At 42.9% G+C, this 24,298-nt stretch overlaps 2 protein-coding genes across 9 annotated transcripts in view; both read left to right on the plus strand.

The window, feature by feature from the left end:
- Positions 1 to 24,298, plus strand: part of cpped1 (calcineurin-like phosphoesterase domain containing 1) — a 66,594-nt gene that overhangs the window by 7,342 nt on the left and 34,954 nt on the right. Inside the window, 2 exon segments of the mRNA XM_036955545.1 lie at positions 2,847 to 3,052; positions 20,305 to 20,309. Coding sequence (XP_036811440.1) covers positions 2,847 to 3,052; positions 20,305 to 20,309 — 211 coding nt within the window.
- LOC118942051 lies at positions 1,275 to 22,371 on the plus strand. 8 transcript variants are annotated; one of them, XM_036955991.1, is made up of 4 exons: positions 20,528 to 20,675; positions 20,776 to 20,981; positions 21,022 to 22,004; positions 22,045 to 22,366. In XM_036955991.1, the coding sequence occupies exons 1-4, from the start codon at positions 20,603 to 20,605 to the stop codon at positions 22,115 to 22,117; spliced, it is 1,335 nt and encodes a 444-aa protein (XP_036811886.1). In that variant the 5' UTR covers positions 20,528 to 20,602; the 3' UTR covers positions 22,118 to 22,366. The 8 variants fall into 8 exon arrangements, with proteins under 8 accessions (XP_036811887.1, XP_036811882.1, XP_036811881.1 ...); XM_036955987.1 differs by having other exon boundaries at positions 20,525 to 20,679; positions 20,776 to 22,004; positions 22,045 to 22,371; XM_036955986.1 differs by having other exon boundaries at positions 20,525 to 20,679; positions 21,022 to 22,371.

The following is a 24,298-nucleotide window of genomic DNA, read 5'->3' on the forward strand; positions in this document are numbered from 1 at the left end:
ATTCATTTTATTTTTTATTAAAAAGGCCCTCAATGCTTCAGGTTGAATTATAATTAACATTGTTTGAACATACCATCTACCACCTTATGTCTGAAGTGGTGCTCGCTCAGTGCATCCGCACAAAGTTGCGTGTACTTATCAGTGGTCGTGGGAGCTTTGGCTCCTTGTGTAAAAAACTATTTCTGCTTTTTATTTTATTTTAAGTTGCCTCTAAAATAGTTCACACAGCAGCGATTCCTGAGACGCACACTACTGTAAAGTTTGTTTCATGTTAAAAGGTACCAAGCTTGGCTAGAATGAGAGATTAAAGGCTAGTATGAAAGCTTTACATATCATGCGTCTGTCTCATATGAGGCAGTAAAAAAGAGAGGGCTTAGCCTGTTACATATCTAGGGTTGGGATGAAACACATATATCCAATTGGTGCTGGAGAGATCAGTGAACTAAGGCCCATATGCTGATGCAGGATATTCCATTATATTGGGGCGGCAGGGTAGCCTAGTGGTTAGAGAGTTGGACTAGTAACCGGAAGGTTGCGAGTTCAAACCCCCGAGCTGACAAGGTACAAATCTGTCGTTCTGCCCCTGAACAGGCAGTTAACCCACTGTTCCCAGGCCGTCATTGAAAATAAGAATTTGTTCTTAACTGACTTGCCTGGTTAAATAAAGGTAAAAATAAAAAAATATATATATTGCAGCATAAACCTTTACAGCATAAGGATTTTGCTGAATTGTAGAAGTTCAGGGAAGTTTTCAACCTATGAAAAGTACCCAAGCAACTTTCTGTCTTCAGTGAAAATGATATAAACTTTGACTGAAAATTGTAATGTCAAAATTAGTTAGTATTTGCCAGTAATGAACACGAGGGAGACCGAGAGCTGGTTTCAAGTGCAGGGCACAGCAGGTGTTTATTGCAAAGGACCACAGGAGGAGGCAGGTAGCTGGGTCCAGGGGCAGGCAGAAGGTCATGCACAGGGGGTCCAAAACGGAAAAGGCTAGTAACGTAGTCTGGGAGATCAGGCAATAGGTAGATAACAGGAAATCCAATATGCTAAAGAACAGGCAGGGAATAGGCGTCGTTAGTGAGGCAGGCAAAAACTACCATACACAGGAAGAGTAACTCACAGGAAACTCATCACTCCAAACACAATGTGTCACAAAACAAACAATACCTCACAGTGATGGGGTGCAAAGAACTGAAATAAATAGTGTGTGATAATGACATACAGGTGTGTGAACAGGTGATCAGAATTCAGGTGATTGGGATCTGGAGAGGGAGCTGCGTTCAGGGTATCTAGGTGTTTGAGAGTGTGGGCCGGAAAGTGGTCTGGAATGTGAGCTGCGTTCAGGGGATCTACGTGTTTGAGGGTGGGAGTTGGAAGCAGGCATTACATTGCCTTAACCTTGATCCCTCCAAACACCCTGCAAGTAAGACATGTAATTGGTGTTGTGTTTAATAGATCTGATGTTAAGGCAATTCCAACTCTTTTCAACTTCATTTTCATTATCTTCAGCACAATACCAGTGTCTACATATATGAAAATGGTATATTTATACTTTTTGTAGAAAGAATATACATTAAAAAAGTTTTACCTGCTGACATCATCAAAATATACAATATTTTAAAAACAGTAATTTTCAAAGTATGACATTCGTGGTGACTTGGGGAGCAAGAAAAGACCCCCCTCTGGCTAGAAGCTTGTTGCACGTTTTAAAAATCACAGTTTTCCTTACTTTTAATTCTACCCTGTGAAGTCACAGAGAAGCATTTTTTAGTTTTTACAACAGATCATAGAAACGTGCCATTGTCACATTATGTAAACACTGGTATGGTGCTGGAGATAGTGAATATGAGGTCAAAATGTAGCAGAATTGCCCTTACTGTTAACCATAGAAGCAGGGAATGTTACCCATTATTTCCTAAACGAAGATACAAAGACTTGTTGTTCCAAGTACTGTGATTCACCATCACTCATTTGCTGCTTGTTAAACATTGAAGATTCTGATGAGAAAGGAAGTCCTGCTGTGTACGGCCATGTGTGTGTGTGTGTCTATGTGTGAGAGAGAGAGTGTATGCTGTACTGTATTGTGTGTGTGTGTGTGTGTGTGTGTGTGTGTGTGTATACACAGCGTGTAGCTTTTTGAGCTTCTAGAACAGAATGAGGGATGCAGACCAGACTAGAGAGAGTTTGTTTGTCCTTCCTCTTAACACATTGTACAAACAGCGGATGTCTGTTTCTGCTGGCCATTTTTATGCAACAAGGGCAATCCATTAAAAACAATGTTAGATCCATCTTAGGTCCTCCCGACTGCTACTCACTAGCGGCGCAGCATGCCTGCCTATCTCTGTGAAAACAAATGCCTTTTTAAATTAATATTTGAGTGAGATTATTGTAGGTTATGGGCACGTTGTGTAATGTCCAGATTATTTAAAACACTTTGCCATGCACACATCAATATCCATAGTTCTGTTAGGCCCAATTATTTAAACTTTTTCTTTATTGAGAGGGGAAACACGACTATGGCAATAACTGTTACATCAGTGTTGTTCTCTACTCCTGGCCCTGGACCCACAGGGGTTGTAGGCTTTTTGTTACAGACAGTAGTAACCTACCAGACTAAACGATTCAAGGGCTTGATGATTAATTGATTAGTAAGGGCTAGAACAAAATCCCCTGTGGGTCTACAGGACCATTTTGTAAGAATACTGCTGTTAGGACTATAACTCCGGCATTACTTTCACGAACAGAGGAGAGACTGGGTGTCAAAAAACGTATGTTGAGTGTATCTTTTATTCAACGACTCTGGCATGACTCTCCCCTGTTCTCCTGTTCCCCTACCTTCCCAGAAGAGCAGAAGGAATGGAGAGGTCCATCCTGCTTCATCCTTTGTAGACCTCCAGCTGGGTCTGCAAAGGAGGGAGGGGGACTGTGACAGGGGAGGGGACGAGTGGGCCGAAGAGGTCCAACTGACCCAGCAGGCTGTGGAGGCCGTCAACAAGCTGTGCCGCAGGCCCAAGTTCATGGTGCTGTGTGGGGACATGGTCCATGCAAGGTAAGACAAAGTTCAAAGGAAAGACACCTGAGCCTTAACAGGTGTGAACATGAGAATATTTCCTGTATTCATATGGTAGACATACTGTATAGAAGAGAGCAGTCCAGTCATGCTTTGACAATGATGGGATCCTTTTTGTGTCACTGTCCCCTACATGATGCCATCGTTTGTATTCATAACAACAACTGGGAGTGGACGAGTATAGTTTTCATTGCAGTTGTGTGACCACAACAGTTTTATGCCCAGCAGCTATGCAGATGCACTGACATTCTGATAAATCAGTTTGAAAGTCTCTGATATTATATGGGTCTATAAAGGGAATGGAATATGGCTGTTATATAATGATTAATGGATTCCCCTTCCCCACTGAGATTGTTCTGATTAAATGCATGCACTCTTGAGAACGTTAGAGTGTTTGGAATCATTACAGAATGTTCTCTATGAGAGGCAGAAGAATGAGCCGCATCTTGATACCGGCGGACTTAACAGTAGACTCCCTCCCACTACTGTATCTGTGTGATGTTTTATCAAAAATATATGAGGGAAGTATTTGCCTCTAGGAAATCTTTCACAAATGGTAGATCTTGGAAAAATGATGAGTTTTATCTACTCAAATAGATCTGAGTCTGGCTTGGGAGAAAGCAAGAGGGCCTTAAGGAAAACTAAACTCCCATTTGTCAATGTAAGAAAAAATGCAGAAAAACCCAATCCTTCCCTGTGTGGTTTTAAAGAGGAGAACAAGTTTGAGTGGTGTTCTCTGTGTTCTCTGTATGCCTGAGAGGCATTAGCGGGGAAACAGGTGCTGGTGGTGAATGTAATTAAGTGAGCGGCTATAGCTTGGTGAGTGTTTGATGTCCAGCTTGATAACAGGGTAAGAGGAATCGGAAGGCTAGACCCACTGCAGAGATAATATTGTTGCACGCCAACGTGCTGCTTTCCTACTACCTTTGCCTGACAATTAGGGACTGTGGGGTGCTTTGCCTTCCAAGGGTGGATCTGTGGAATATTTGGCTCTGATGTGCATCTGCAGAAGTCACCAGGCTTGTCTGTCTGTCTTCTCTGGGATGTATACTATATGTGTCCAATATAGTTCTCATGAACATGATTTTATCCTGACTATATAAAAAGGTAGCATTTTTCTGTAGTGTTTGTTCACATTTTGCAGAATGCACATTTAGCTAAATGACAAGGGAAAAATCTTACTTCTGCTTACATAAGAAATGCTGTGCATACAGATGACCCCAGAGCTACCCTCTTCCTCTCCTTTTGTCCATGCTTAGTAATAATGACCTCCAATTTGCCTTGTACTGTACGTTTTGCTGACAAACACTATAATGTGAATACATTTATACATTAAACACATTCCACTCCTGCACAATCCTCTGAGTGCTCGGTAAGTAACTCATATTTTCCATGACTGTACAGTTTAATGCAGGGAAACTTAAATCAGTTCTACCAAATCTCTATCAACATGTTAAATGTGCAACCAGAGGGAAAAAATTCTAGATCACCTGTACTCCACACACAGAGACGCGTACAAAACTCTCCCTCCAAATGGTAAATCCGACCACAACTCTATCCTCCTGATTCCTGCTTACAAGCAAAAATTAAAGCAGGAAGCACCAGTGACTCAGTCTACAAAAAAGTGGTCAGATGAAGCAGATGCTAAACTACAGGATTGCTATCACAGACTGGAACATGTTCCGGGCTTCTTCCGATGACATTGAGGAATACACCAGATCAGTCACTGGCTTTATCATTAAGTGCATTGAGGACGTCGTGCCCACAGTGACTGTACGTACATTCCCCAACCAGAAGCCATGAATTACAGGCAACATTTGCACTGAGCTAAAGGGTAGAGCTGCCGCTTTCAAATCTTACAAGAAATCCCCTATGCCCTGCGACAAACCATCAAATAGGCAAAGCGTCAATACAGGGCTAAGATTGAAACGGTTTCGACGCTCGTCGGATGTGGCAGTGCTTGCAAACTATTACAGACTACAAAGGGAAGCACAGCCGCGAGCTGCCCAGTGACTACCAGACGAGCTAAATCACTTCTATGCTCGCTTCGAGGCAAGCAACACTGAGGCATGCATGAGAGCATCAGCTGTTCCGGACGACTGTGTGATCACACTCTCCGTAGCCGACGTGAGTAAGACCTTTAAACAGGTCAACATTCACAAGGCTGCGGGGCCAGATGGATTACCAGGACGTGTGCTCCGGGCATGTGCTGACCAACAGGCAGGTGTCTTCACTGACATTTTCAACATGTTCCTGATTGAGTCTGTAATACCAATATGCTTCAAGCAGACCACCATAGTCCCTGTGCCCAAGAACACAAAGGCAACCTGCCTAAATGACTACAGACCCGTAGCACTCACGTCTGTAACCATGAGGTGCTTTGAAAGGCTGGTCATGGCTCACATCAACACCATTATCCCAGAAACTCTAGACCCACTCCAATTTGCATACCGCCCAAACAGATCCACAGATGATGCAATCTCTATTGCACTCCACACTGCCCTTTCCCATCTGGGCAAAAGGAACACCTATGTGAGAATGCTATTCATTGACTACAGCTCAGCGTTCAACACCATAGTACCCTCAAAGCTCATCACTAAGCTAAGGAACCTGGGACTAAACACCTCCCTCTGCAACTGGATCCTGGACTTCCTGACTGGCCGCACCCAGGTGGTCAGGGTAGGTAGCAACACATCTGCCACGCTGAACCTCAACACTGGAGCACCCCAGGGTTGCGTGCTCAGTCCCCTCCTGTACTCCCTGTTCACCCACAACTGCATGGCCAGGCACGACTCCAACACCATCATTAAGTTTACTGACGACACAACAGTGGTAGGCCTGATCACCGACAACGACGAGACAGCCTATAGGGAGGAGGTCAGAGACCTGGCCGGGTGATGCCAGAATAACAACCTATCCCTCAACGTAACCAAGACTAAGGAGATGATTGTGGACTACAGGAAAAGGAGCACCGAGCACATCCCCATTCTCATCGACAGGGCTGTAGTGGAGCAGGTTGAGAGCTTCAAATTCCTTGGTGTCCACATCACCAACAAACTAGAATGGTCCAAACACACCAAGACAGTCATGAAGAGGGCACGACAAAGCCTATTCCCCCTAAGGAAACTAAAAAGATTTGGCATGGGTCCTGAGATCCTCCAAAGGTTCTACAGCTGCAACATCGAGAGCATCCTGACCGGTTGCATCACTGCCTGGTACAGCAATTGCTCAGCCTCTGACCGCAAGGCACTTCAGAGGGTAGTGCGTAAGGCCCAGTACATCACTGGGGCAAAGCTGCCTGCCATCTAGGACCTCTACACCAGGCGGTGTCAGAGGAAGGCCCTGAAAATTGTCCCCAGCCACCCAGTCATAGACTGTTCTCTCTACTACTGCATGGCAAGCGGTATCGGAGTGCCAAGTCTTGGAGTCGTGTTGGAGTCGTGACAAAAAGGCTTCTCAACAGTTTTTATCCCCAAACCATAAGACTCCTGAACAGGTAACCAAATGGTTATTTGCATTGTGTTCCCCCCAACCCCTCTTTTACGCTGCTGCTACTCTCTGTTTATCTTATATTTATAGTCACTTTAACTATGCATTCATGAACATACTACCTCAATTGGCCCGACCAACCAGTGTTCCCGCACATTGTCTAACCGAGCTATCTGCATTGTGTCCCACCACCCACCACCCACCAACCCCTCTTTTACGCTACTGCTACTCTCTGTTCATCATATATGCATAGTCACTTTAACTTCTTATGGCTGCAGGGGCAGTATTGAGTAGCTTGGATGAAAGGTGTCCAGAGTAAACGGCCTGCCCTTCAGTCTCAGTTGCTAATATATGCATATCATTATTAGTATTGGAAAGAAAACACTCTGAAGTTTCTAAAACTGTTTGAATGATGTCTGTGAGTATAACAGAACTCATATGGCAGGCAAAAACCTGAAAAGAAACAGGAAGTGAGAAATCTGAGGTTGGTCGATTTTCAACCCAGGCCCTATTGAATTCACATTGGGATATGAATGAAGCTGCACTTCCTAGGGCTTCCACTAGATGTCAACCGTCTTTAGAAACTTGAATGAGGCTTCTACTGTGTTGTGGGCCTGAATAAGAGCTGAATGAGTCAGGTTACTGGCAGAGAGCCATTTCCTGGTCATGCGCATTCCACATGATGCTCCTCTAGACACAAAGGAATTCTCCGGTTGGAACTTTATTGAAGATTTATGATTAAAACATCCTAATGATTGATTCTATACTTAGTTTGAAATGTTTCTTCGACCTGTAATATAACTTTTTGAAGTTTTTGTCCGAAGTAATGCTCGACCTGCACGAGCATTTGGATTTGTATACCTAACGCGCTAACAAAAGTAGCTACTTGGACATAAATAACGGACATTATCGAACAAATCAAGCATTTATTGTGGAACTAGGATTCCTGGGAGTGCATTCTGATGAAGTTCATCAAAGGTAAGGGAATATTTATCATGTAATTTCTGGTTTCTGTTGACTCCAACATTGCGGCTAATTTGATTATTTTTCTGAGCGCCATCTCAGATTATTGCATGGTTTGCTTTTTCTGTAAAGTTTTTGAAATCTGACACAGCGGTTGCATTAAGGAGAGGTATATCTATAATTCCATGTGTATAACTTGTATTATCATCTACATTTATGATGAGCATTTCTGTTGAATCCATGTGGCTATGCAAAATCACTGGATGTTTTTGGAACTGGTGAATGTAACGCGCCAATGTAAACTCAGATTTTTTTATATAAATATGAACTTTGTCAAACAAAACATACATGTATTGTGTAACATGAAGTCATATGAGTGTCATTTGATGAACATCATCAAAGGTTAGTGATTAATCTTATCTCCATTTGTGCTTTTTGTGACCTTTTCTTTGGCTGGAAAAATGGCTGTGGCTTGGTGGTGACCTAACATAATCGTTTGTGGTGCTTTCGCTGTAAAGCATATTTGAAACCGGACACTGTGGTAGGATTAACAACAAGATTACCTTTAAAACGGTATAAGAGACATGTACTGTATGTTTGAGGAATTTTAATTTCAACAGATTTCTGTTGCTTTGAATTTGGCGCCCTGCACTTTCACTGGCTGTTGTCATATCATTCCGTTACCTTGATTGCATCCATTTTAACCATACCCACATGTACATACTACCTCAATAAGCCTGACTAACCAGTGTCTGTATAAAGCCTTGCTACTGTTATTTTCAAATGTCTTTTTACTGTTGTTTTATTTCTTTACTTACACACACACACACACACACACACACACACACCTTTTTCTTTCGCACTATTGGTTAGAGCCTGTAAGTAAGCATTTCACTGTAAGGTGCACATTTCACTTGTATTCGGCGCACGTGACAAATAAACTTTGATTTGATTTTGATAAGTAGGGCACGATTTCCTCTCATTCCCCTTTATCCCTCCATCCCTCCCTGATCAGTTGCATTTATAGGTCACTGTGATTTCACATGTCCCGACCAAATGCATAGTGATAGTCTAACCGCCCAGGGTTTGGGGACATTTTAAATGGCCTGCCGTCTCTCTTAGTTACCGTCAGGCAGCCTGAGCAGGTTGTGTGTGCCAGGTGCATTACAAGCTATGCCCGTCACACGCACAGCCGTTTCCACGGCTCCCACTGCCGGGGGGGAGGGGGGTAATCGCCAGGCAACACTCCCCAAATGACATTTGAAATCCCCAAAAAGCTGTTTGTGTTTATTTACAAACAGAAAAAAAAACTATTTTGCTGGCCAGGGGAGGTTGCCTGTCCACAAACAGTGCTGTCAGGGAAAGACAGGAAATTGGCCCCAAATGTCTCCTGGCTGGGTGTGTCTTTGAGTAAACATCTCCCTCCCCAACTTGTTTGCATACCTCACTTTATTGTGTGAAAATATCTCATATTTCACCATTCTTCAGTCACCACGAAGGGAGAAAGGCTATATAATTAGTTAAATTCTCTACTTGTATCCTTCAACAACGTACATTATCACTGTAGTGATCAGGAAAACACAGGGCCTTGAAGGACTCAGCGACTGACAGTTTGATCATCCATCACCTTTGTTAACTACCTGTGGTGTGCCACAAGGATCCATGCTGGGCCCAAGGAAAATGCCCATCCCTGACCCCCTACTCCAGAAATCCGCAGGTCTCCTTCCCTAACTAGCAGCTGTCAGAGGAAACATATACCCTGTCACCATCCCATTCCGTGCTGCTATTATTGACAAATCTCGCTGTGATCCCATGGCGGCAGGTAGCCTCGTGGTTAAGAGCATTGGGCCGGTAACCAAAAGGTTGCTCTTTTAAATCCCTTGATGTGCCCTTGAGCAAGGCACTTAACCATAATTGCTCCTCTAAATCACTCTGGATAAGAGTGTCTGCTAAATGAGTAAAATGTAATCCCATCCCAGGAGAGACTGAGGGAGAGACCCATCAAGGACTCTCACAGAGAATGAAGAGCCGTGAAACGTTCAGAGAAGGAAGGATGATTAGATTAAAGCAACATGCTGGACTAAACATACTCCTAATGAGCACTACAAAGGACTTCAGCGGTTGGTTAGGGGACGACAGAAGAGCACATGAATGGGGGAAGGTAAGAGTGAGGTTAGACTCTGACTCCCAGTAGTATAGAATATAATAATATGCTGAATGCCATATAGCAGATGCATTTATCCAGTCACGTGTGCATACATTTTACGTATGGGTGGCCCCGGGAATTGAACCCACAATCCTGGTGATGCAAGCACCACGCTATACCAACTGAGCCATACAGTCCCCCTCCACCCATGCGGAAGCCTTCTAATTGTAGTTGAAGGCAGATAAAGTGGGACTCTGTGGAATTGAGCAGCAGCAGCGCATAATTTGGACAGGAGAGAGAGTGGGGAAATCAGGCTCTCTGTGTGTGTGTGTGTGTGTGTGTGTGTGTGTGTGTGTGTGTGTGTGTGTGTGTGTGTGTGTGTGTGTGTGTGTGTGTGTGTGTGTTTTGCTAATGGGGACGTCCAATGGGAAGAGCTTCTAATGGGTTTATGAGGGGTTTGGGGACAGTGGAGAGGAAAGGAAAGGAGAGGAGGAGAGAGGAGACTATGTAGGGGGGGACCCCTACAGAGAAGAGTTAGAACTAACTGTCTCTGGTACATCTGTGTCAGAATGTACTGGCTGGCTCAGTTGATTCATAGTGAAGTCAATACAATACTTTGTAATACTGCCTGTGCCCTTGTTTTGTTATAGCTCTTGTGAATTACCTATTATGTATTCATTTTTATATAGTTTTTATCTTTTAGACTAATTGTGATGCATATTTTTGTACTTTTTCTCAAGGACAAGGTTGTACGCACATGAAGTTAAGCACAGTATGCAGTCTGATGAATATGGATACATGGGTTATATACAGTATTTGGCTTGACTGAAGGACTAGCAGCTGGAGAACCCTTCAATCTCCTAAATGCTTGAGCCAACAATGTGGTATACAGTACAGGACTCTTGTTTTCTCAGCAGAGTCCCATCGGAATGTGTTTATCCAGACCTGTCAAAATCCTTTCTTTCTCAGATATTCTCTGAGCTCAGCTCAGCCTATTAAAGTGTGCCTTTCGCTGTCTAAATAAAATGATACCATCATAGAAGCTAGTGGCCTCATAGAAGCTAGCGTTGCAATATTTGGTATTTAGGGGTATTTATTAGGATCCGCATTAGTCGCGGCAAAAGCAGCAGCTACTCTTCCTTTTGTCCACATACATCATAACTTTAATATCAGAAATCAATGGGTGAATGAAAATCAGCATCACAGCTAGACATGTGGTTCTAGGTTACAGTTGCTGTCAATGCCGTAATGGGGTTGTGTTCTACAGAAATCACAGCTCGCCATGGTTCATGAATCTCAATTGACGTGTTGGGCAATTTCATGGTAATAATGCTGAGACTCCGATATTTCACTTTAAAATGTATTACACATTCATTTTTTTTAGAACAGTGCAGATGCAAAGTTTGGTAACAGAATGATGGCACTAAAACAACAAAGTGTCATCCTGTTACCCATCTTTGCATCTGCACTGTTCTTCAAGTGAACCTAAATATGTTTTTGTAAAATTTGCCATGGAAATTGAAAAAAATAGTCATTGTTCATAGAGTTGTGTGGTTTCTTTAACTTTGTAATCATTTCACATTTTCGGGTACTAGGGGGGTAACTAGCCCCCTGGGGTAGCTGCCCCCTCCCTCCTGTAATTCACATTAAGACCACAAGATGCCACCAAATTATTTCCCCAACACTTTACCTGGCTGCCACTGCTCTTGCTCAACCAAAAATGTAATCTGTGTCATCACAACTTTTGGATATATTTCTACAAAATAATTTTGTGGTAAGTTGATAAATTTTTCATATAATTTTTTATATTTAAAAAATATATATATAAATATACTGTATATATACAGTTGAAGTCGGAAGTTTACATACACTTAGGTTGAAGTCCTTAACTCGTTTTTCAACCACTCCACAAATTTCTTGTAAACAAACTATAGTTTTGGCAAGTTGGTTAGGACATCTACTTTGTGCATGACACAAATCATTTTTCCAACAATTGTTTACAGACAGATTATTTCACTTATCACAATTCCAGTGGGTCAGAAGTTAACATACACTAAGTTGACTGTGCCTTTAAACAGCTTGGTAAATTCCAGAAAATTATGTCATGGCTTTAGAAGCTTCTGAAAGGCTAATTGACATCATCTGAGTCAATTGGAGGTGTACCTGTGGATGTATTTCAAGGCCTACCTTTACACTCAGTGCCTCTTTGCTTGACATTTCCAAACTCCTGAAGGAGCAATTTCCAAACTCCTGAAGGTACCACGTTCATCTGTACAAAGAACAGTATGCAAGTATAAACACCATGGGACCACGCAGCCGTCATACCGCTCAGGAAGGAGACCCGTTCTGTCTCCAAGAGATGAAGGTACTGTGGTGCGAAAAGTGCAAATCAATCCCCGAACAACAGCAAAGGACCTTGTGAAGATGATGGAGGAAACAGGTACAACAGGTATCTATATCCACAGTAAAACGAGTCCTATATCGACATAACCTGAAAGGCCGCTCAGCAAGGATGAAGCCACTGCTCCAAAATCGCCAGAAAAAAGCCAGACTACCATTTGCAACTGCACATGGGGACAAAGATTGTAATTTTGGGAGCAATGTCCTCTGGTCTTATGAAACAAAAATAGAACAGTTTGGCCATAATGACCATCATTATGTTTGGAGGAAAAAGGGGGAGGCTTGCAAGCTGAAGAACACCATCCCAACCGTGAAGCATAGGTGTGGCAGCATCATGTTGTGGGGATGGATTGCTGCCGGAGGGTTTGCACTTCACAAAATAGATGGCTTATGAGGGAGGAAAATAACCTGGATATATTGAAGCAACATCTCAAGACATCAGTCAGGAAGTTAAAGCTTGGTCGCAAATGGGTCTTCCAAATGGACAATGACCCCAAACAATACTTCCAAAGTTGTGGCAAAATGGCTTAAGGACAACAAAGTTGAGGTATTGGCGTGGCCATCACATACCCTGACCTCAATCATATAGAAAATTTGTGGGCAGAACTGAAAAAAAACGAGGCCTACAAACCTGAGTCAGGTACACCAGCTCTGTCAGGAGGAAAGGGCCAAAATTCACCCAACTTATTGTGGGAAGCTTGTGGAAGGCTACCTGAAACGTTTGGCCCAAGTTAAACAATTTAAATGCAGTTCTACCAAATACTAATTGAGTGTATGTAAACTTCTGACCCCCTGGGAATGTGAAGCTGAAACAAATCATTCTCTCTACTATTATTCTGACATTTCACATTCTTAAAATAAAGTGGTGACCCTAACTGACCTAAGACAGGGAATGTTTACTCGGATTAAATCAGGAATTGTGAAAAACTGAGTTTAAATGTATTTGGCTAAGGTGTATGTAAACTTCCTACTTCAACTGTATATATTTTTATTATTTATTTTATTTGTTATTTTACCATGTAAGTTGACTGAGAACACGTTCTCATTTGCAGCAACGACCTGGGGAATAGTTACAGGGGAGAGGAGGGGGATGAATGAGCCAATTGTAAACTATACAATTAGGGAAGCCTTAATTTTAATAATCAACTTGTTTAGCCAGAAAAATTTAGATCATTTTTGAGTGAAGTAGTAATATGTTGGATGAGTGTGTTGGGAGCAACTCGCCCCCCTCTACTAGGGGGTAACTGGCCCCTTGGGTGCTGTGTGGGGTAGTTAGGGTTAGGGGCCATCTGTTAGATTAGGCGTCAGTTCCTTACAGTTCCTAAAATATTTATTTGCAGATGAGAATTTACAAGAAGAAAACAGACTGTGGAAGCTATGGCTCTGAGGTGATACAACATGCCCTGAAGGCAGTAGAAAATTGGCAGACCTTAAAGGGGGCTGCCAGGGTGCTCAACATTCCACCAAGAACCCTACAGCACCACAGAGGAAAGGAGGAGAAAAACCCAGGCTTCAGGCAAATGGGTGGGGTGCCAGCCTTCTCTTCCACGCATGAAAGTGACCTTGTCAACCACATTCAACAAATGGAAAGAGCCCTATTTGGCCTAACATCATGGGACGTGAGAAGACTCGCCTTCCATCTGACAGAGAGGTTGGGAATCAAGCACAGGTTCAGCAAAGGAACGGGGTATGCAGGGCTTGATTGGTGCAGTGGCTTCATGAAGCGCAACTCTCAACTATCAGTTCGAGTACTGTAAGCAACCGGTCTTCTGAGGGCCGTGGGCTTTAATGAGCTTAAGGTTGACCAGTTTTTTCCGGCCTATGAGGACATTTTAAACAGCGTCAGGGACATTTCGCCAATGAGGATTGGGAACATGGATGAGATGTGAATACAAAGTGTCCAGAAACCGTTGCCTGTGGTGGCCACCCAGGGAGAACCAGGTTGCACGGATGACCAGCACAGAGAGGGGCTTCACAGTCACAGTAATTTGTGCTATCAGTGCAGCGGGGCAGTACGTACCGCCCCTCTTCATCTTCCCCCGGAAGAGGATGAAAGAACAGCTGCTGGTTGGAGCACGTCCAGGGTCCATTGGAAGGGTGAGGGACTCAGGCTGGGTCGACAGGACCATCTTTGTCGTCTGGCTCCACCACTTCACCCATAGTTTTGGTTGCATCCCTGAGGAACCCCGATGGGCACCCCTCCCATTAGACCCTGGAGGCTATTCTGACGGCAAGAAGCCAGGGTGTGATTCTCATCACTCTGCCACCCCACTGCAGCCACAAGATGCAGCCATTAGACCGTAACGTCTTCAAGGGTCTGAAGGCCTTTTACAACAGGGCAGCAGTGTATGACGACCCATCCTGGGAAAACGATAGGTATATACCAAATGTCTGGCCTCTTCGCAAAGGCCAATAACAAGTTGGCCAGTGTGGAGAGAGGAGTGGGGGGCTTCCGGGCCAGTGGGCTGTAGCCTTTGGAGAAGGACATCTTCACAGAAGCAGACTTCGTGTCCGCTGAGGTTATAGAGTGGCCCATTGCCGGTAAGAAAAAGTAATCAAAATTAACGAAACGTTGCAGAAGCAGCATGTACTTGGTAGAAAGTGTTTATTGTACTAACACCAATGTATTATTTTTGTTGTTTATTTTATTTTTTTCAATTTAAAGTTTTATTAAATTAAGTTAAGTTTTCTTGTTTTTCAATCAACCAACAAAACACATTCCACATTCACAGATGTGATAGACTTTTAAAAGACAGAAATACAAAATAATAATATATATAAAATAATAATAATAATACATTTTTATTTTTAAATATATAATTATATATTTAAAATAAATATATATATATAAAACTTGCAGCAGTAATATCAAGGTTCTTATTAGCTATTTCCAGCCTTCGCTGAGACGACGAGCAAATAAGTAGTTTTTAGATTTTACAGCACCTTACACAACATGTATCTGCTCATTTCCCTAATCACCCCATTCACTCTGTCCAATTTGAAATATAGTTGAGTAGTGGAGACCAGAGTCTATCAAACTTGGGCTGTCTCTTGCGGAGGTCATAAGTGAGCTTTTCAAGAGGGAGAAAGTCAACAATCTGGTCAATCCACATTTTAAATGTAGGAGGGGTATTAGAGGCCCACAATAGAATAATACATTTCTTAGCAAAGTATGTAATAGTCATAAGGAAATGTTCTCTGTCAGGATCAAGAACAAAGTCCTGCTGGGCATTAAGAAGATAGATAAACGGGGTCATATCAAACTGTACCTCTAGTATTTTCTGTGCAGCAGTATGTATAGATTGCCAAAATCTGGCAATCTTTCTACAGTTCCAAAATACATGCATATAGGTTCCACTTTCAGAGGTACATATTTTACAGTTAGGAGAGATGTCCGTTTTCATTCTATGGAGTCTCAAAGGAGTGTAATATAATTTGTAAAAAAAATTGTAATTAGATTCTTTCATTTTTACATTAGTAGAGGAGCAGTATACCCTGTCGCAAACCTCCGCCCATAACTCATCACTGATAGTCAGACCAAGGTCCTTTTCCCAGATTATTTTCAAAGGAGTAAAGGAGGAGCCTCCTTTATCAGAAAGGAGTCTATAGATATAATATATTTTGCCTTTAATGGATTGTGACAAGAAGGGTTTCAACTTCATTCAACTGAGTTCTAAACCTCCTCTTGGAAGTAAATTAAGAAATGACATGTCTAATTTGAAGATATTAAAAAAAAAAAAAAAATGGGATCTTGGCACATTGAATTCACTGCAGAGCTCTTGATAGGATTTCAGTGTAGTGGTTTTCTGATGAAATAGGTCTGAAAAGGTGCTGATTCCTAGAGTATGCCAAAGATTAAAGTTGGCATCCTTCAGGACTTTTGGCAAGTCTAGGTTGCCTACTATGGGCGAGTGAGAACATATTTGGGAGGAAATGCCCAGGTATTTCTTACAGTCCCTCCACGCTAGTAGGGTGCTGTAAATCACAAAGGTTTTGGCTATGTTGCCCACTTCACTAAAGTTATTAATGAATATAATTTAGCTTAGTGGCAATGAACCACAGGATTAGGCTTCGATCTGAATCGATGTTGACTCTTGTCTGTTTGTGATCCATGTTAGCATGTTGCGGATTTGGGCAGACCAGTAGTACAATTGAAGGGAGGGAAGGGCAAGACCACCCTTAGATTCAGGTTTCGATAGAGTGGAGACCCTGATCCTAGGTTTTTTATTGCCCCATATAAATTTGGTGATGCTTTGGTTAGTTGTTTTGAAAAAGGAAACTGGGAGATGCATGGGAGCATCTGAAATAAATAGTTCAGTCTAGGGAGGATGTTCATTCGAATGACATGAATTCTTCCTACTAAGCTAATTGGGAGGGAGATCCAGGTTTGGAGATCGTTCTTGATTCGATCCAGGAGGGAAAGATAGTTTTCCTTGAAAAGGCTATTCAGACCTGTGTCTTCCATTGGAATGTCTTCATAGAGCTGGTGAGTGTAAGATTGAGAGGACAGTGGATTTGTTAAAATGTATCTTATAACCTGAAAATTTGCCATACTGAGCAATTGTGTCTCAAATGGGAGGGAGGGATTTCTCAGGGTTGGATATGTAGAGCAAGACATCATCCGCGTAAAGCGAAATCTTGTGCTGCAGGCCGCCTGCAGAAACACCCGTAATACTTGGATTGCTCCTTATCAACTCTGCCAGCGGCTCCGTCCCCAACAAGTAGAGCAGGGGGGACAGCAAGCACCCTTGTCTTGTGCCCCGTCCCAAAGCGAATCTGTCAGGATTCAGTCTGTTTGTAGTCACCATGGCATTTGGATGAGAGTATAGTGATTTGGTCAATTTAATATAGTTTAGGCCCATATTTAACTTTTCTAAGACTGAGAACAGAAAGCTCCACTCCATCCTGTCGAACACCTTCTCAGCATCCAGTGAAGCCAGCAGGACAGGGGTCTTCTGTGCGTTTACTTGATCAATAATATCAAAAAGACGGCGAATGTTATCAGAAGAGTATATGTCTCTAATAAATCCAGTTTGGTCTGCTTTTATTATTTTGGGAAGAAGAGTGTTTTAGTCTTTTGGCGAGCAATTTGGTAATTATTTTGTAGTCGTAATCCAACAAGCTTATGGGCCGGAAGGACGAGCAGGATAGAGGGTCCTTGTCTTTTTTTAGCAACACTAATGTGAGCTGTGTGCATTGAGCCTGGGAGAACTCTGTTTTTGCAAAAATCATCCAGCATTGGCATGAAAATAGGGCTAAGCTGGGGCCAAAAAGCTTTGTAGCACTCTCTGGGGAATCCATCTGGGCCTGGGGACTTGTTAGGTGGCATGGAGGTAATTGCCTCCAGGATCTCCTCAGGAGTGAAGGGGGAGTTGAGATCTTCTTGGTCAGTATCTGATAGTTTAGGTAGGGAGATTCCCTCTAGGAAGGAGTGGAGTTCTGCCTCCGTGTGTTTTCTCTCAGAAGGTACTGTATATAGTTTGCAGTAAAAATCATGAAAAGTTAAATTGACCTTTTTGGGGTCATATGTGACCTCGTCCTCTGCTGTTCGGATAGCCATGATTGTACGCTCTGACTGCTCTTTTTTTAATTGGTAAGCAAGCAATCTACTGGGCCTATTGCTATACTCATGGTATTTCTGTTTAGTAAAGAAAACTTTTTTTTTTTATCTCCCGAGTGTAGTCCAAATTCAGTTTGACTTTGGCTGCTTTAAGTTGACTCCAGGAGGTGCTGTCTGGGGATTGTTTATGTACTCTTTCACAGCTTTCTAGCTCCCTCTCAAGATCTAGCCTGTGTGCTTCCATTGCTTTTTTCTTAGAGGAAGCATATACAATTAGATTACCTCTTAGTGTGGCATTGGCAGCATCCCACATTGTGGCCGGAGAAACAGGAGAATCTTTGTTGTCTTGTGTGTAGTTGTCTATCTATGTAGTTACCAATGTATGGAACGCTTCGTTTGATAACATGGAGGTGTTGAATTTCCAGCTCTTTGACCTCGGGATGTTTTTGCAGAGGTCAAAGCGGAGGTGGACAAAGGCGTGATCTGAAAGTGCTATGGGTCCGATTGTACACGTGGCTGAATTTATGAAACTCTTTGGGATAAAAATGTAATCTATACGGGAGTAGGTGTTATGGACATTAGAGTAGTATGTATAGTCCACAGATGAGCTATTAGTCTCTCTCCAGATATCTATCAGTCCCATCTCTTTAGTAAGAGAGTTCAACATCTTTGCAGATCTAGGATTTGTGGTGGGGATTTGAGATGATTTGTCTAGTGTTGGGTTAAGGGTACAATTAAAATCTCCGGCCACCACGCCGAAGGAAACACAATGATCATTGAACAGGGTTATCATTTTTGACATGAAAGCAGGAGTATCTGTGTTAGGGGCGTATATGTTTAAGATAGTAATTGGTTGTCCACACAGTGACCCAGTTATCAAAATAAATCTCCCCTCCGGATCAGATATGTATTTGTCAATTATGAATGGAACATTCGTATGGATAAGTATGGCTGTACCTCTACGGTTTGATTTGAAAGATGAGAAATACACCTGTCCCACCCAAGCTCTGCAGAGTTTGGCATGTTCAGCATCACAGAGGCGTGTCTCTTGTAATAGCGCAATGTCTGCTTTTTCCTTTTTTAGAGCACATAGTATCTTTTTCCGTTTTATTGCATGCCCTAGACCATGGCAGTTCCATGTCAATAGATTTAAGGTACTAGTCATCGTCATCGAACAGTAATTGAACTTTAGTGCAAGTCATCTCTGGGTAAAGGTGGATAATAGTTATATCTGCGTTCACATAAAAGGGAAATAAATGGTGTACATAAAATAACAATCTCTGAACACCCCAGCCGAGTTCCCAAACAACTCGACATATCCCGTTGGATCTAATACCCCCCCGCTCAGTCTCAATTCTGTGTTCCGAACCCTACCCCCCCAAAAAACGGGAACAGTTAGTAACGCACAACGTCTCCCCCTCCCCACCAAAGAAATGCCTCATCCTCTCCGCTCCGCATTGAGTAAGTGACAACGCAGCCCCCGTCCAGACCACATTAAAAGAGGGAGAAAATAAAATCAATAGCCCAGCCTACATATACCTCCCCCAAAGGACATAGGGAACCACAAGTAATAATAGCAACGGAAAAAAAGGGAAATAAAAGTAGGCTGAAACATTAGTAGGCCGAGGTTAGGCTATAGAGCCTATCCCTCTCAGCTAAAGGAAAATAAATATAGATTAGACGGCTATAATGACATTTAGCGGGGCGGGTGGGTCTTTGGATATCGGCTATATGTTGTCTTACCTCTAGTAATAACAGTAGTCGTATTTAGTCATTGGTCCATTTCCCATTGACCAGGATTGTCTTTCAAAAAACTATTTGCCTCTTTGGGAGTTTTGAAGTGTCGCAGGGCTCCTTGGTGAAGAATCCTGAGCTCGTTTGGGTATTTAAATCCCCTAAAGATGCCTCGGTCAATGGAGTATTTCTTCACTTCGTCAAACTCTTGGCGCTTTCGCCGTATTCCAGCTGACAGGTCCTGGTGTAAAGTGAGTTTGGCATTTCCCACTAACGGTGTTGATTTTCGCTGCCTGTAGGACTCGTTCCTTGTCGGTGAATCTCAGGAAACGTATGGTGATTGGGCGCGGTGGTTGTCTGGCTGCTGGTGGGGGCCTCAGTGCTCGGTGAGCTCTCTCGAGTTCTATGGGCCTGTCGGTGGACAGGTGGAGCCACTCGGGAAGTTTGTCTTGCAGGTAGCGGATCAGTGGCATGTTTCCCTTTTTTTTTTTTCGCCCAGATTTAATAGAACACAATTATTCCTTCACCCCCTGTTTTCCAGGTCCTATGTTTTCTCTTCCAGATGCTCTATTTTCTTTTTAGCATATGCTATTGTTTCCATGGCGTCTGTCAATAAGTTTTCCATGAATAGGATTCGCCCCTCTGCCTCGTCCAGGTGCCCCGCGTTTATGGTTATCTTGTTGTTGATGTCAGACAAAGCATTTTCCAGGATTGTCACCTTGCCCCCTATCGCACTGAGCTGAGAGTTAATGGCATCTAATTTAATGCTGAGTTCTGTACGTTGGGATCTCAACTCAGAAAGAATGTCTTCGACAGAGTGTGGGGTTGGCATTCGTTGGGCCTCGGGGGGGAACGGGTCCTCTTGCTCTTTGCTAATGGCGCTAGCTTTTTCTGAAGCTAGCTGCTTCTTGGAGGCCTTTTCAGTCGCTAATGCCCGAGTCCGGGTAAAAATGTTAACTGTAATGTCGCCTTTTGTCGCCGCCATGACTTTTTAACTAAAGCTAAAAGAGTTTAAACTTGAAGTGGAGGTAAGATTAGGAATTGGAAACTATTTGTGCGCAGCTCTTAGTTCATGCGGCCATCTCGTTCAAGGGTCACGTGATCCCCGTTGTTTATTTTCAATGCAACGAATTCATTCATCCACAGTGCTCTACTGCCACCTCTACCGATACGGCCACCAGCTCTACCGCCGCCACCTCTACCGGCACCATCACTAGCTCTACCTCCACTAGCTCTAATGCCAAAACCTCTACCTCGACCACATTTATCTCCGCCACAACCTCCACCCTGCAGCATACCCGTGTCCAAATGTTGGTAAGAAAATGAAAAAGTCTGTTAGAAGTGTTTATTGTACCAATACTCATGTGTTCTTGTTGTTTGTTTGTTTTTGCTTAAACCAACAACCAACAGCTGCAGCAGTTCTATTGGAGCTGTCCCTGAGGTCGAGGCTCCAGGAGTCGAGGCCGAGGAAGAGGAAGGCAGAGTCTGCAGCTGTACTGACAGCCTCACCTTACAAAAGGTTGCTGGAGGAAAAGGCTCGACAGAAACATCAACAAGAAGAGAGAGAGAGAAAGAAAATGGTGCAGGTTCTTCAAATAAAAGTTGTCTCAAAGAAGGTTGTTGCAGCACAACAAGCCACATCAGCCACCAAAGAAGGTTGTTGCAGCACAACAAGCCACATCAGCCACCAAAGAAGGTTGTTGCAGCACAACAAGCCACATCAGCCACCAAAGAAGGTTGTTGCAGCACAACAAGCCACATCAGCCACCAAAGAAGGTTGTTGCAGCACAACAAGCCACATCAGCCACCAAAGAAGGTTGTTGCAGCACAACAAGCCACATCAGCCACCAAAGAAGGTTGTTGCAGCACAACAAGCCACATCAGCCACCAAAGAAGGTTGTTGCAGCACAACAAGCCACATCAGCCACCAAAGAAGGTTGTTGCAGCACAACAAGCCACATCAGCCACCAAAGAAGGTTGTTGCAGCACAACAAGCCACATCAGCCACCAAAGAAGGTTGTTGCAGCACAACAAGCCACATCAGCCACCAAAGAAGGTTGTTGCAGCACAACAAGCCACATCAGCCACCAAAGAAGGTTGTTGCAGCACAACAAGCCACATCAGCCACCAAAGAAGGTTGTTGCAGCACAACAAGCCACATCAGCCACCAAAGAAGGTTGTTGCAGCACAACAAGCCACATCAGCCACCAAAGAAGGTTGTTGCAGCACAACAAGCCACATCAGCCACCAAAGAAGGTTGTTGCAGCACAACAAGCCACATCAGCCACCAAAGAAGGTTGTTGCAGCACAACAAGCCACATCAGCCACCAAAGAAGGTTGTTGCAGCACAACAAGCCACATCAGCCACCAAAGAAGGTTGTTGCAGCACAACAAGCCACATCAGCCACCAAAGAAGGTTGTTGCAGCACAACAAGCCACATCAGCCACCAAAGAAGGTTGTTGCAGCACAACAAGCCACATCAGCCACCAAAGAAGGTTGTTGCAGCACAACAAGCCACATCAGCCACCAAAGAAGGTTGTTGCAGCACAACAAGCCACATCAGCCACCAAAGAAGGTTGTTGCAGCACAACAAGCCACATCAGCCACCAAAGAAGGTTGTTGCAGCACAACAAGCCACATCAGCCACCAAAGAAGGTTGTTGCAGCACAACAAGCCACATCAGCCACCAAAGAAAGGGATGCGGGATGTATTTTCTGTGAGGAGCTGTTTTCAGTCACGGGACTGGATTAGATGTCAGCAGTGCAGGAGGTGGTCTCATGAGTTGTGCTCCAATTGTACTGGGGATAGCTTAATGTGTGACCTAGGTACAAATTAGAATTGTGCAATAGCAGAGCATAAGAGATGCAACATCAATGTTACACTGAATTAGTTATGTTTTTTTGTTATTAAATGTTATATTCCAATGTTATTTAATGCTATTAGTTATATTCCATTCCAATATCATATTGCAATGAATATATTTTTTTATGAATTAAAAACAACTATTGAAAACCTTTTGCTCCTGATTGTCATTTTGAAGGCTGCTGGGATTTAAAATCTTGCATTATTCAAATAGATATTTAGTGCAATTGTACATAATGGATTGTAAGGAAAAGGAACAACAAAGAAAGAACAAAGAAAATTAATGTGCCTGTGAGTTAAAAAGAGGGACTTGACATCAAATCTCCTCATAGTGCAGATATTAATAGTGACATGTGAAACACCATTTATCCCCCAAATTTGATTTCAATAATTAAAATATGACAACTAGACTTAGATTTTAAGTATTACTTACTTAAGAATTTGTAAATAACACTGATTAAATGGATTTAATAGCCATTTATGTCCCTTTATAGTTTATTCACCAAAGCATGACCTTCATCCAGATACACTTTATTTTCCTAAACATTGCTTTTTTTGTGCCAGCAATTAGACATTGTTGTTAGGGGCAGCTAGTTACCCCCAAGTACCCTAATGTGAAAAATCTTAGTCTCATCATCACTCACCGATACTGTGGTATTGACTTGTCCCAAATGCAGATTGATGAGGTATAACTGTAGCAGGACTGGAGCTACAGCTGCACAGAACCGATTTATTCATCCTGCTCCAGCACGCAACTTTTCATATGGCACCTGCCCACACCCTCTGGATTTCTGTCTGACGCCCACCACCGAGGTAAAGACAGATTCAGGTTGGATATTCACCTGTAGTTTCCCTTATGTCTACCAACAGCAGTTAGGGACCGTCAACATAGTGACAAATCAAATTTTTCAAATTTCAATAGCTCTTTAACCATTACTCCTAAAACATTCCAAACTGGTTATAGCTAACCCGACGGCATAGCAAAGCATTGCACACACCTTTTTTTTTGTCGATTTACATCTCACACTATGTTAAGTTATTTATTTACATTTTTGTATTTCAATAGCTCCTTGGTCATGTGACCTGCTGATTTCAAACAAGGTTCAGAATGTACAGTCAGTGGCCCTACACATCGCACCCGCTTTAGATTGTCCATTTTCATCTCACACATTTTTACAAACATTTTTCAAACCTCAATAGCTCCTTGGTCATGTGACATACTGACCTCCAACAAAGTTCAGAATGTCCACTGACTATCCTTCTTGTCACGTTGGCATGAATTATTCGAGAGACAGGCGCAAGAATGCGTAATAGTTTTTTTTATTCCACCCAATTACGGAGTGCCGCGTAAAGGCACGGGGACGAAGACCAAACAAACACGTAACAGAAACACAGGGTTGAAACCCAAACAAACACGTAACAGAAACACAGGGTTGAAACCCAAACAAACACGTAACAGAAACACAGGGTTGAAACCCAAACAAACACGTAACAGAAACACAGGGTTGAAACCCAAACAAACACGTAACAGAAACACAGGGTTGAAACCCAAACAAACACGTAACAGAAACACAGGGTTGAAACCCAAACAAACACGTAACAGAAACACAGGGTTGAAACCCAAACAAACACGTAACAGAAACACAGGGTTGAAACCCAAACAAACACGTAACAGAAACACAGGGTTGACACCCAAACAAAAGAGCGAGAAGTACCTTGAATAAATACACACACGCACGATGATTAGCACACGGGACGAGACCCGTAATCATCTGCGCAATCCCTAAGGGTACGAAAGCCCAAAACACACAGCACAGGTACTCACACACACCAACGGACATAGTAACAATAATCGACAGCACCATGGTGAACAAAGGGCACATATATACAAATGCAATCAGTGGGAATAGGGGCCAGGTGTGCGCAATGAAAGTTCCAGAGGGATTGTCGTGGAGGATCGTTACAAAATATAACACTTACAAGAACTTGTGAATTCAATGTAGGCTTTTAATACAAACATATCAGAAGCCTAGATGGTCCGCGGAACACACACTTTCCCAGAGCTCTGGC

Source organism: Oncorhynchus mykiss, chromosome 20 (assembly GCF_013265735.2).
Source record: "Oncorhynchus mykiss isolate Arlee chromosome 20, USDA_OmykA_1.1, whole genome shotgun sequence".
Lineage (NCBI taxonomy): Eukaryota > Metazoa > Chordata > Actinopteri > Salmoniformes > Salmonidae > Oncorhynchus > Oncorhynchus mykiss.

Bases quoted from the DNA above. Each gene is read 5' to 3' on its own strand.
- LOC118942051 (XM_036955985.1), top strand. From the start codon at position 20,603: ATGCCAAAACCTCTACCTCGACCACATTTATCTCCGCCACAACCTCCA. The intron at 20,676-20,775 runs GTTGGTAAGAAA...AACAACCAACAG, and splicing joins CAGCATACCCGTGTCCAAAT to CTGCAGCAGTTCTATTGGAG.